Raw genomic sequence first — 14,552 nt, forward strand, 5'->3', positions numbered from 1 at the left:
AAAACAATATATCACCATACATTATTAAGGTAAGTCACTCCTGAAATTTGTTAAATCAAGGATTTTTTGAGAAGTATATTTTGGATAAGTACTCATAAAGTGTAATTCAAAATCGCAAAGAAAATAGGGGGTCAGTGTGCATCCTACTAGATGTTAATAACTTATCTTGTTTGCCTAATCCACATAACTTTGTATCTACGAAACAAATCTGTCTATATATCAGAGACTGTTTTGATATTAGAAACAAGCTTACAATAATATTTTGCAATACATGTATATGGCTAACAACACATTCCTGTATATAAATATGTGCTTTAGTGCCAATAAAGAATTGAATTGAATTGAATTTCCCTTTCCCCATTTGGTGGATTATCTTCGATTATGCATGTAAAGTACCAGATTGTTTTTCAATTTTAAAGAACATTTTAAAAGTACTAGTAAATGAAAGACGAAACGTCTTACATGTTTTTTATTACTGTTTTAATTTCTTGATCGATTTAGATTAAAAGTCAATTTATTGTACTAGTATTTAGAAAGCTAGATAATATTTTTTTTTTCCAGATTTGAAAGGTCAAGGACACCATGTGCTGACATCATAGTTGTATACAACTTGATTAATTTATGCATCTGTAGGTCGTGTGCAAAATACACTTAACGTTATTCACTGATAACTCTTAAGATGCAAGGTTTTTGAAACTGAAACCATACAAAACTTGGGAGATTTACAGGGCATTAACATTTATGTGTAAATCAAGTTGAAATTCACTGTATGGTTATCAAGACTCATCGAGCTGGAAAACCTACTTGATTATGGCAATATTCGGAAGAGATGTCTTTGATTTTTGTTTGTATTTCATTCTTACCATTTCAGTGCTGGATGCCAGTGTACAAACTGTAAATACACCACGCTCAAATGGTTCTGAAAGGTTGAATTGGGATAATGCAGTCATTTTCAAGCAGACTAATGCTTTGTTAAATCTGGAAGCGAAGATGAAAGCACTGGAAGAGAGGATGGAACAACTAGAGGAACAGAGTAGACAAGGAAAAGATAAGAAATGTGTTTGTGAACATAGGAAAGAGAAAGTTGAATTACAGATGTTGGAGAATGGAATTCAGCGTAAACCAGGTGTATTTAAGCGGGTAAGAAAGAGCAGTGGTGGTCAGAATGAAAGTCAGAGTGTCAACGCCGAAATTAATGGTAAGTCCTGAATTGTATATATGAAATCAATTTTTTGATAAAATAAATTTTAAAAAATGTATATTTTTAAAAATGCTTTCTTTTTATGTTTGAGGGAGGACAAGTTTGTGTGCGTTTTCCAGCATCTTAAGTAGGGACAGAGGGGGTACAGGCCATTCGCAGACCATTGTCTTTGATAGCGTGATCACAAACACACGTGAGCATTTGTAAAGTTAACACTGTTAGATTTTTAAATGATTTTTTTTATATTGCAGACACTGTATAGAGGTTTAAAACTGTAAAGATAAGTTTTTAATGAAATTGCTCACTTTGCAGATATCTGAATGTCGAAGCCCCATCAACAGTTTTCTTTTTAATAGAAGTTCATCTAAATCTTAAAAATAAAAAAAATAAAAATTTTACATTTAGACAATGCCTACAATGGACATACGGGTATCTTCACATCTCCATCCAATGGCGTCTTTGCTTTCTCGTGGACAATGAATTCTGCAGGAATAGGGCACTTTGAATTCATGCATAACTCGGAAATCAAAACTACAACAACTTCTGAGTCTGTTGGACCGCCTCATGTAGAGAGAGGGAGTGTATCCACGACTATAGTTTTAGAACTACATAAAAATGATGTTGTTTTCGTTCGAACGCATCATGCACGGGGTCAAGGGACATTTATTGTCAGCAATTCCCTTATGCAATCAAGTTTTTCTGGTTGGCAAGTTTATTAAAACATTTTTTTTAATTTGAACGTGAAAAAATATCCATCATGCAAAATATTGTTGTCTTTTACTTTAACTATTAAAAAAAGTGTTCAAATTGAAAGACGATGTGTGACATAATATCCATGTATAATATTGATACAGTGTGTAGGAACGTTTTTATGTATACTATCCAACTTATTCAGAGATAATATGATGATAAAAATTTAAATAAAAATAATTAAAATCTCTTTATGCTTTCAACATCCTAAAACGGTTGTGCAAATATGTTTTAAGAACTCTATTAAAAAAATACCCGTCTTAGAGAGACAGATTAACTTGGAACATTATATATATATGAATATCGAATAGTAATCTTTTATTCACTGCCATACGGTAAATTAAAAGTTAACAACAAATTAACAACATGGTAGTTTTGTGGAAGGCAAGTCCGGTGTAACGTTGAATATTGACCCCAGTTGAAAATTGACCCGGGGTTCATTTTTCAACGTTGAATATTGAACCAGGGGTGTTTTTTCTCCGTTGAAAATTGAGACCAAAAGTCGTTGAATTTATACCCGGGGTCATTTTTCAACAGCTTGATATTTTTTTAGCTCACCTGAGCCGAAGGCTCAAGTGAGCTTTTCTGATCAAAATTTGTCCGTCGTCTGTCGTTGTCGTAAACTTTTCACATTTTCATCTTCTTCTCAAGATCCGCTGGGCCAATTTCAACCAAACTTGCCACAAAGTATCCTTGGGTGAAGGGAATTCAAGTTTGTTCAAATGAAGGGCCACGCCCTTTTCCAAGGGGAGATAATTATGAATTAGAGAAAAATTAATGGCATTTTTTAAAAATCTTCTTCTCAAGAACCACTGGGCCAGGAAAGATGAAACTCATATGAAATCATCCTCAGTTAGTGTAGATTCAAATTTGTTCAAATCATGACCCCCGTGGGTAGGGTGGGGCCAAAATGGCCGATCAAAGCTTTACACAGGAATATATAGGAAAAAATATTTAAAAATCTTCTTCTCCAGAAACACTCGGCCAGGAACGATGAAAGTCATGTGGAATCATCCTCAGGTAGTGTAGATTCAAGTTTGTTCAAATCATGACCCCCGGGGTAGGGTGGGGCCAAAATGGCCGATCAAAGTTTTACATAGGAATATATAGGAACAATCTTTAAAAATATTCTTTTCCTGAACCACTGGACCAGGAAAGATGAAATTCATGTGGAATCATCCTCATTAGTGAAAATTCAAATTTGTTCAAATCATGACCCCCAGAGGTAGGGTGGGACCAAAACGGCCGATCAAAATTTAACATAGGAATATATATTGGCAACCTTTTAAAATCTTCTTTTCAAGTATTTCAAAGCCATGATTAGTAATATTTATATGGAATCATCCTCAGGTAGTGTAGATTCTAGTTCGTTCACATTACGATCCCCTGGGGGGTTTAGATTCAAGCCCTCTCCCCCCACCTCAGTAAACTTTCAGTTCTGATCTGATATGTGCTTTTTCCTAGCTGATGTGCTCAGGTGAGCGCTGTGGCCCCTGGGTCTCTTGTTTTTTTTTCTTACCCTCGATGACCTCAACAAGTTGAAAATAGACCCTGTTGAATATTGGCCCCACCTCAGAGTTTGAACATTTTTTTTTGAACTGGGAAGTTGTTTTACGGGATTTATCAGTATTTCTATATTTACATTTGTATATTTCGGTTTCAATTTTTTCACCTTTTCAAGAATAATAGAAATAAACTGATCATCCCGTTTATATATGTACATTTTAATCAGTTATCTTCAAGCATGACAACTTTTTTTTGGCAATACTCTCTAATATCCACATCCATAAACTACAAAACTATGAATAGGGCATAAAACAAAAATCCTGGAAATCTGGTGTCTAGAAAGTGAGCCCTATATAATATTATATTGATCAGGTGGGCAGAACATCCCATCTAGTCAAATTCAGTATAAAAATTAAAAAATTAAAAGCTTAAAAATTAGAATGAAACACATCGGTCAAAATGAATTTAATGATAGGTCATATTTGTGAAAAGATCAATATAGCGACCATAACATGTAAGCAATGCTGACTTTAAACAAGGTTGGTGAAATCCGTGTAACAAGCTTTTCTGTCTAAGTCTGCCTCGGCCTAAAAATCGATCGTTTTTGGAGCATAACCTTGAGAATGAAAACTAAAGTTAGAGTCTGGGATGGACTAGAAGCTGCACTTCCCGCCATCTTTGATATCAACAATTAAATGATCAGAAAAGCTCACTTGAGCCTATGGCTCAGGTGAGCTAAAAACGCCGTCCTTGCAACTTCTTTTGATCTGAACACCTAAAAAGCGCATTCCTCTTCAAAGAAACAAGCACACACACCCTCACACACACACACACACCCACACACACACACACACACACACAGAGGATCCTAAAGTTTTTCTCGGAGATGAGGTATGCGGAGGCGGGGGTATGGTGTCAAAACCCTCTGAAATATTGTGACAAAACACCATAAACAAAATAAATAAACGAAACAATAAAACAAGCAAACAAAAAGTGGAAAGGGAAACTAGCAAGTGTTGAAAAATTGGATGGAAGGACCGCTTCAATGTTATATTTTGGCTACTTCATTACAAAAATTAAATAACGCTGAAAGTCAGGGTTGTGTACTGGTATCTAAGCAAATATTTTTTGATTAAAAAAACTAAAAAAAACGAAGAAAACAGCCCAGTCACAAATACCTTAAAAAAAACCCCAAAAAAACATTCTTCAAATATATACATGTATGGTACTAATCCCCAAGATGGGAGATCATCCCCCTTTTACCTCCTCTAACTAACAAAATAAATATGTATTGAACTGTTCACTGAACCTTTTATTTTGAAAAAATCCGGTTTTCAAGTTGGACATTTTAAGTTATTAATGTTGTGCATAACTAAATTAGCATTAAAACTTACGTGCATAATGCGTAAAACTCTCACTATTTTCCAAATACTAATATTACGAATTTTAAAATTAAAATAAATGAAGTGTTGTTAGCACAAAAAATATATAAATAAACAAATTTCTGAACTAAAATGTATATTTTGTAACTCTGTTTACTAATATTCATATACAAATGTACTTCTTTTTAAATAAATATTAAATGAAATATTGCGATTTTAAGCTACATGTAACTTTGAAAGCTAAGATACTTTTTGAAGATATTTTATTCTAAGAATATAACTGAATTCCTGAATTGAGTGTGTATTGATTACATTGGTGTCGGAAGCAAATTGAAAGTGCCGGGGGATGGTAATTAAAAAAAAAATTAATCTGAAAAAATTGACACGAAAAAAAAATTGTCCATTGCCGAAACTAGTAGTTCAAACCCGAAAATCCTATTGGGGTGGGTGGGTGTAGGATCAAATTTCTTTTTTTTTTAAACCACTACCACTTACTCTTTCTTCTTTGACTACACTGTAACGTACCTGTTGAAAGCGGGGGGGGGGGGGGGCTAAACCAATTTCACATTGTTCAATACCTATATTATGTCTATCTTTGCAAAAAAAAAAAAAAAATGAGTAAGCATATCTACCCCCCCCCCTTTCCCGACGCTTATGGATTGAATCACAGTTGTGAAAACCAAGTCATAAATATGTGTTTTTATGCTATTGAACCGGTTTCATGATCAAATTTCCACGACCCGGCTCAGTTTTCAACGGACTAGGGTCTAAATTCAACACCTTTGGTCTCACTATTCAACGTTGAAAAATGACCCCTGGGTCAGTTTTCAACCCCGGTCAAAATTCAACGTTACACCGGAATGTTTTGGAAAATACCTTTCTTATAAACATATTATTTTCTTTTTCTTGCATTTTTTAAAATTAGATTTAACCCTTTTAAAATTTATTCTAATAGTTTCATTTATATAATTAGTTTTAACGTAGCATATTGTTTGTGTCATTCTTAATCATTTTTTAAATATTTTTTTTTTTATTTTCAATTTCACATTATTTTGATTTTTTAAAAAAGTTTTCAGGGCCTTACTTAGGGGAGTGTGGGTCGCAAATAAAGGATGTGGTTAGGAGGCCGCAATGAGGTTCCCAGTAGGTTCAGCACTGGCATGGACTTGAAAAGCGAACCTTCAGAAGCTGGGGATTATATACATATATGTAACGTACTGCAGATCGACTGATGGGGATCTGGCGGCGAAGCTCATTTGTAATTTGTAGCTTGTCTTACAGATAAATTCATCATTTTTAAAATGCAACATTAGTATGGAGAAAACGAAGAGTATTTATGTTCAAAGTCCATTTAAACAATTCAAATCGGGAGCAGAGCAAAAACACATGTACCTCTGAAACATCAGAAATGGGAAAAGGTGCCAAGGAGGAGTAAACATCCCCTCCTGACTGGTCACATCTACCATGTGTACCTTGTGATGGTCAGGAAAAAAACGAGGAAAATCCGTAGCCAATGCAATGTGTAAATATAATGACTTAACAATTAGAATGAAAACAGTCAGTCAGCATTTCATTCAGCGATAGGTTGTATTTGCTGACAAGGTCATTGTGTCGACCATTGAACTTGAAGTGACTTCAAAGTCCTTGTTTCGTCAACTTGTTTATGAATAGCTTTTCTGGGTTTAGAAATTGTTCATACATAGAGCATGCTCTTGCGTATCGAATCAACTAAGAGTCATAAACTGAATATGCAAGTGGTAAGGGTTTATTGCTGCATGAGTATATATAAGAAAAGTTGAAGATTGAAAAGTTGAAGTCTGAAAAAGCCTGGTTGTTAGATTGCCATTAACGTCTTTTTCTAGTATAATATCTAAATATGAAACAGATGTGCCAGACTCTGTGGTGTTTTTTTTTTATTTCAAGCTTACTGAGATATATCGAGTCAACAAATGAAAGGAAGTAACCATTGTTAATAGATAATACGTCGTCAATATATTTAATTGTCAAATTGAATTCCACACAGTATTGTTTTCCTCTTTTCATGTAGAAGCTTTCGAAAAAATTCTGCTTCGTTTTAATGCAAATAAATGTCTGCTAATAATGGGGCGCAATTAGTATCCATGGAAAATTCAATGGACTGTTGGAAGACCTGATCTCCAAAAACTATATAGATTTTGTCAATCAGAAATTCGAGCATCATTTTGATGTCAACTTCAGAGTATTAGTACTTGTGTGCATAATCAGAATATCTTTTAAACAAAACAATTTTGCACAATGACCAATAACAAAGTTAGAAAATTTACCGTAAGTACATTAACGATTCCTATTCATATAGAAAAATAGCTTTCTACAATATCAAAAAACCTGGATTTCAATATTTTGCGGGGAATGGTTGTATAAAGTGTAGAGAAGTCTTACGATTTTGATAAAATATTGTGATTTCAAACTTTCTAAAAGTTCCTTGAAGTTTTTAAATATCCACATCTGATTTACACCACTTCTCGATTACAACAGTGTACAGTGCTCCTGAATTTTCTCCTTCATGCCTGTAAATATTTAATGAGAAGTAAAGAGGTTATTAGAACATTTACTGGTACCCGCTATATGTATATTCGAGTGTAAGATTTTTATTGAGTTTTGGAATCCAGTAAAGGTATGGTTATTCAAATTCATTTTTATTGTTGGGGTTAATAGTAAAAGTATTTAAAACTGTAAAAGGCCTGGTTGGGTTTGGAAATTTTCCTTCATAGATAGTGAGCTAAAGGTATAAGTTAGATTTCCCACTCACAGAATTAATCCTTTTTATGCATTTAAAGTCAGTTTACAGTTATCTTCAAGTTGTAAAAAAATTTGCATAGGAGTTTACTGGAGAAGTATTTAGAAATCAATCTTGAAAACGACAAAGGCTGATTAGTCATAAAACCATGGATCCGTATTTTTGTCCGTTTAGGATAATTCACCATTGAATCAACGTTAACGCTCTTCATGTTTTACAATTACTAAAGTCAGGTTTTCAAATAATAGAACCCCCACCCTATCGACTAGAGTTGATAAAAATTTAATGATTGTGGAATTTGACGTCAGATACATTGAAATGAAATGCGAAAATAATGCGAGTCCAATTTAACAAAACAAATTATGAGCAGACCCGACACGGACCTCTGGAAAACAGAGACGAACCAAGTAAGCGTAGCATTAAGGAGAAGGAATCTACTGTCGATCGGATATATCCGTCGTGTGTTTCTTATCATAATCTTATTATAATCGGGTAAATGAAAAAGAAATCTGAAAATTCAGTGTAAATATAATGACCCAACAATTTGTATGAAAGACGGATGTCAACACTCGACAAGTTAATTGATCGACATTTGAGTTTGTCAAAATATTTATTTTAAACGATAGGGAATTGAAATTGCATCATCAAATTATTTGTTAATAGCCTGTTTCGTTTTTGAAATTGTTCGCATGTTAATCATCTTTAATTGTAATCATAAACTCCATAGCAGGGGATAATGGTATACACTGTATTGCTACAAATGCTGAAAGTTGATCTTAAGTTTGTGTTTATCATAAAGTTTAGTTCAATGTCTTTTCTTTAGTAAAATACGACAGCCAGATATAGAGAACATGTGTCTTACATGGGATAAACCAAATCAACTAGGAATGAATATGAATATTATTGTCAAAAACATCCTTGATATATAAAAATGTCAAATTTAAGTCCACAGCAGAAGACTTCCTCTATTCTTGTAAAAGTTTTTATAAATTCTGCTTCATGATAATTTGTGTGTTACACGAATCAATTAGCCCCTCACGATAACTGCGATACTACTCTTTTGCAGGGCAAATTAATAACGTTTAGCGAAGTTTTTGTTGATAGATAATTAAATGACGTGTATAAGACAATTACTTTTACGTCATATTTCGCCAAAATATATAATTTTGCCTGAAAAAGAGTAGTACCGTAGTTATCGTGAAAGGGTCTAACAGAACTTTAATCATGAATGAACAAAAAAAAATTGGAGATAATGTATATGAATATACGAGGTACATGGTTTGTATTAGTACATTTCCCTATCTGGCAAAATGTCAGCTTTTTTCTTCTTATCTCACGGAGCCCCTGTACCAGCATGTGCTGAGACACCCCTTGTCCTCTGAATATTAAATACATTCTGTATATGACATTTATAAATAGAACTGTTCCTTTTTTTGTAAAACAACAAATCTGCCAACATAGGTGCTGGAAACTTGTTATGTACAAAAGTTTACCCCCTTAGTATATTGTGAAGGTGACCTAACAAATTTTTTTTACATTCTCAGTAATTAAAAAAACCATTAGCTGACATCATAGTTGCAAACAACTTGAGTGTTTATATGCATGTGTAGGTCCTTTGCAAATACCTTGAGACATTACAATGTTTTTGCAAATGAAAACATACACCACTTGGAAAACTTAACGTTGATGGGTAAATCAAGTTGAAAGTCAATGTATGCTTATAAAACTCATAGAACTGGAACACGTACTTGATCATGGCAATATTCGGGAGAGATGTCTTTGATTTTTGTTTTTATTTTAATTTGCCATTTCAGTGCTGCATCCTGGTGTACAAACTGTAAATACACCACGCTCAAATGCTTCTGAAAGGTTGATAATGCTGAAAGGGATAATCCAGTCATTTTAAGGCAGACTGGTGCCTTGCTAAAACTGGAAGAAAAGATGAAAGCATTGGAAGAGAGGGTGGAACAACTGGAGGAACAGAGCCAACAAGGAAAGAATAAGAAATGTGTTTGTGAAAACTGGAAAGAGAAAGTTAAATTACAGATGTTGGAGAATGAAATTCAACATAAACCAGGTGTATTTAAGCGGATAAGGAAGAGCAGGGGTGGTCAAAATGAAAGTCAGAATGTCAACGCCGAAATGAATGGTAATTCATGACTGGTACACTTAAATTATTTTTTTTCATAATATTTTTTTAATATGCATACTAAGTTAATATATGAGATGCATTTTTCATGTTTTAGTTACGGCAGGTTTGTGTGCGTTTTCCAGCATCTTAAGTAGGGACAGAGGAAGTACAGGCCATTCTCAGAATATTGTCTTTGATAGTGTGATCACAATACACGTGAGTATTTGCTTTAACAAATTACGAGAAAGTGTAATGCCACTACAATACTAAAATTGTTTGTGGTGTATCAATATATCATATTCTTTTATCGTAAGAATAAACTGTAAATCATAAGTTTTATCATCAAATAAATAATTTAATGGGGTTTCGGAACTGGACAATGGTATGGCTACTCATGTGGTATGATCTATTCTTCCGTAAATTTTGAAATGTGTATCTCATTCTGTAAATTTCTTGAAATCTTATCGTAAATTTATTGAGTACCCAAATAAAAGTGAGAGGAGTCTTTCTCCCATATTCTATAATAATTACATTATCCTTCAGTAATATTGATAAAAATGTCCTGACCAGAATCATTTCATTTTAGACAATGCCTACAATGGACATACGGGTATCTTCACATCTCCATCCACCGGCGTCTTTGCTTTCTCGTGGACAATGAACTCTGCAAATACAGCGCATTTCGAATTCATGCATAACTCGGAGATCAAAACTTGCACAACTTCTGAATCTGGCGGAATTTCTGAATTAGAGAGAGCGAGTGTCTCCGCTTGTATAGTTTTGGAATTAAGTGAAAATGACATTGTTTTCCTTCGAACGCATCATGCGCGGGGTCAAGGGGTATTTATTGTCAGCAATTCCCGAATGCAATCAAGTTTTTCTGGTTGGCAAGTTTATTAGGACAATTTCTTAATTTTCGAACGTGAAAAAATATGATGCAAAAGTACTTTTGTCGTTTACTTTAACCATAAAAAAGTTAATAATGTTTGCCGGTGATCACATTGAGAGACGGGGTGTGACATAATCATGTTTAACAGGCCCAGTCCAAAGACTATTTCTACCTACGTAGCTATTAAAATCTACATAGGTATTTACACCTACCCAGTTATTTTTCCCTACTTTCTGCTTTCCTTGCATTTTGTGGCCAAACGCAGGAACGGCGCAACATGGTGAACACTGAATTTTTTTTTTATACAGTCACACTTATGATGGATATGACAAAAGTTTGGCCAAATAATGATTACTTTGTATATTATCAAATTTGCATAGAATCTAATGTAAAATTACCGATTCAGGAAGTAATCGTTTTTTGGTCAAAATTTTGTCTTATTCATCATCAGTGTGATTGTATAAAAAATATGTTTTTGATCATGTTGCGCCGTTCAGTCTTTTGGCCACAAAATGTAGATAATAAAAAAAGTAGGTAAAAATAGCTACATTGGGTAGGTTTAAATACCTTCGTAGCTATTAATAGCTACGTAGGTAGACATAGTCTTTGGACTGGACCTGTTAATGTTGAAACAGTGTGTAGCAACGTTTTTATGTATTCAACTTATTCAGTGACAATATGATAATGAAAAGAATGAATCTTCATAACTCTGCTTTCTCGCCCCTTTTCGAATGCAGAATTTTACCTTTTCAAATCATAACATTGTCATATTATAGCTAAAGTCCTCAATCATAATCTGTATAGATACTCATAAAAGATTTTTTGGAAAAGAGACTTTCAATATATACATGATATTTATTAAATAAAATCTTAAATGACTTAATTACTAAAAATTAGTTTATCACAACGTTTTTCTATGCCATAGACACAAACAGTCATACCTTTTTTGCAATAACTGGTAAATTCAAACTATATTAAATGAAAATAAATGCTGTTTTTGAACTTTGAACCATTACAATTGTGATGGTGGAAAACCTTAAGTGAAGGGGGAACTTCAAGGGTACTTTGCAATGTTCAATATATTCGAGAAGTGGTGTAAATCAGATGTGGATTCTTAAAAATTTCAAGGAACGTTTGGAATATTTGAAATCACAAAATTTTGCCAAAAGCAACAGCTTAAAACTTCTTAAAATTATCGATATCTGCATTTTCAATAAAATGGAACTAAAAAATTTACTTTCCTTGTCATAAGTCATTTATTTACAAAATTATTTTGCTTAAAGCAATACGGGCTGCATGTATGACATCCGAATTTTTTTTTGAAATTTGTCATAAATTATCTTAATGTCAGAAAAATAAAACATTTTTAAACTTCTTTTGTTCATAATTGCTATGAAAGATTTTTTATAAGCTTTGATTGAAGCAAAATTGAATTATTGTCGTCCTGTACAATAATGATTTCTTATATAATACTGTATATTGGGTCGTACAGAAATATTTCTTCTGAAACACTTTTAAAATTTAATTTATTTTGGGCTTATTGGTCATTAGGGTTTAAATTACATACAAATTAATCATAATAGCATATTTTACCTGCAAAATAAAATTCTCAAAAATGCAGCTCATATTGCTTTAAAAATTCTGATTGTACACACGAGTACTCTAATGTTGATATCAAAAAGATGCTTGAGTTTCTAATTGACAGTATCTATGAGGTTTTTGGAGACCATGTGTACAAGAACGACAAATCGAGTGAAAATTTGTCAAACAAAAGAATAACAACAAACGACCACTGAATACATAGCAGGCTCGAGTGATAAAACAAAACTCATGCATATACATTAAACACTTGCCACATTGTGAACGTGTAATTATTTGGATTTTATTTTTAATATCAGGAATAATTTTTTAGAGAATTTTCATACGAAATGTAATGACCTTACTCAATTTTAAGAAAAAACGTCAATTTTATAGATAATAAAAGAAATTATAACACAATATTTATTATCATGAAGAAAGTATATAAATTGGAAAAAAAAACTATAGCATGATTCATGAGAAAAATTGTGAACTTAGTTTTACATAGCTAATACCTCGCTAAGTTTGTTTTATGTTACGATTTAAGACATACTTAAGTAGTACTTTGACAGGTCCTAGGATTGTGCCTAAACATACTTATGACCCTACTTAAGTCGAAAACTTAGCAAGCTTTGTTATGACCCCCAGGTCTTCCAACAATCTATTGGAATTTCCATGCATGGGAACCAATTGCGTCCTGTTATTAGCAGGCCTATTTTTGTATTTACATAAAGCAGGATTTGTCAAAAATCTACTTGAAAAGAAGAAAACATTTGCTTTGGCCTTCAACTCGACATTTAGATATATTGAGGATGAATATTTATTAGTAATTTCGACCAATCAAAGTGTTCCGAGCGTTCAAGGAACCTCGATTAATTGATTGTATATTGTTTAACGCCTCTCTCGAGAATAGTTCACTCATATGGAGACGCCACCACTTGCCGGTGGAGAGCTGCAAATTCTGTCCTATACTCGGCACTCAGGGCCATTGAGCAAGGAGGGATCTTTTTCGTGCCAGCACCTACTGCGACACGGGCCTCGGTTTATACGGTCTCATCCGAAGGACCGGTTTCCACGTCCCACAGTGGGATTCGAACCCGAGATGTAAGGATCAACTCCTTACTTTGCGACTCTAGAACAGACGCTCTAACGACTGCGCCACGCGGGCGACTTAAAGGAACTTCAAGGAACCTCGAGTCTGTGACGTAATGCTATTAGTGTAATAGTGGTCTGTAATAGTCCACTTAAAATTATCCAGCATTATCACGAAATACTAGATCGTAAACAATAAAGAACAGCAACAATTATTCGGATATGATTATGACTTTGATTTATTAAATAAATGATATTTAAATATTCAAAAAATAACAAAGTCATTCAAGTAAACAATGAAATGCAAGGGAAATGTAGTGAATATATTTACCTATAACGTTAGATAGATTCAGCTATTTAGCCATGGGAATAATTACGGCAATATCATAAATAGCAGATACATAAATAAATTGAAGGAAGCCCCCCCCCCCTCCCCCCAAATGTCTGTATCTGATTATAAAAGATAACAAAGTGCTAAAGATCGCAGAACGGATACGTCCGGTTCTCAGACGATAGTACCGGTTGTCAATGACAACCGCGCACTTTCTCCAAGAACCAAGAGAGATAACTCTAATAAATATACAACTCCACTACAGGACACAGACTACCAATTATTTTGCTATACATTCCTTTATAACATAAAAAATATTTTAAAAAATTACACCGGCTCAACTTACCTGAAACTTGGCACAGAGTAAGACCATTTCAAGTCCAAAAATTTTCCAAGTTCTCAGGAACATTCATAGTCTGCAAGTCTTTTTATGGCCTCGCAAATAACCCCTACCCTGCTTTTTTCACTCTCTCTTCGAGGAAAGGGTAAATATGGGCCTCTTTACACCCTTCCTACTACGCACTTAAAAGCAAAATTTCCCATTATTATCATTTTTATAATTTTTTTCAGACCCTTTCCTTTCCATTTATGCCCAAAAATAACCCCATTCTACACCATACACACCCCAAAGATTTTTTAAGAAAAAAACCTCTATTTTTAAACTGGAACTACTTCAGTGGTCAATGAAATAGGGGTAAAATTAGTAGTCTGTAACCTAATAAGGACACAAACCTTGTCTGATTTTGCTGAAATTTGACATGCTGGTGTCTTTAGTTTATACAAAGTGGCCGATGAAGTTTCATTGAAATTGATGATCCTTGTACAGAGTTATGGCCCTTTCAATAATGTGCTGGAACACCTTAAAGCAGAGGGTAAAATAAGCATTAGACATACAATTCTCAGATTTGAAATGCTC

The 14,552-nt window shown here is 33.7% G+C and overlaps 2 protein-coding genes across 2 annotated transcripts; both read left to right on the plus strand.

Annotated features, from left to right (window-relative positions):
- The first annotated feature begins 668 nt into the window (after nt 1–668).
- On the plus strand, nt 669–1,968 carry LOC134265781 (uncharacterized). The gene is made up of 3 exons (XM_062747992.1): nt 669–1,198; nt 1,293–1,394; nt 1,607–1,968. Exons 1-3 carry the CDS (start codon nt 811–813, stop codon nt 1,918–1,920), a joined length of 804 nt encoding a protein of 267 aa, XP_062603976.1. The 5' UTR covers nt 669–810; the 3' UTR covers nt 1,921–1,968.
- Nucleotides 1,969–9,397: 7,429 nt separating this feature from the next.
- Nucleotides 9,398–9,962, plus strand: LOC134265782 (uncharacterized; the record flags this gene model as incomplete). The annotated part of the gene is made up of 2 exons (XM_062747993.1): nt 9,398–9,764; nt 9,862–9,962. Coding segments are annotated over exons 1-2 (309 nt in total), but the record flags the coding sequence as incomplete, so codon positions are not given.
- Between the last annotated feature and the right edge of the window lie 4,590 nt (nt 9,963–14,552).

This window comes from Saccostrea cucullata, unplaced genomic scaffold, assembly GCF_032062105.1.
Source record: "Saccostrea cucullata isolate Sc308-1 unplaced genomic scaffold, CSIRO_AGI_Scuc_v1 ctg10767, whole genome shotgun sequence".
Lineage (NCBI taxonomy): Eukaryota > Metazoa > Mollusca > Bivalvia > Ostreida > Ostreidae > Saccostrea > Saccostrea cuccullata.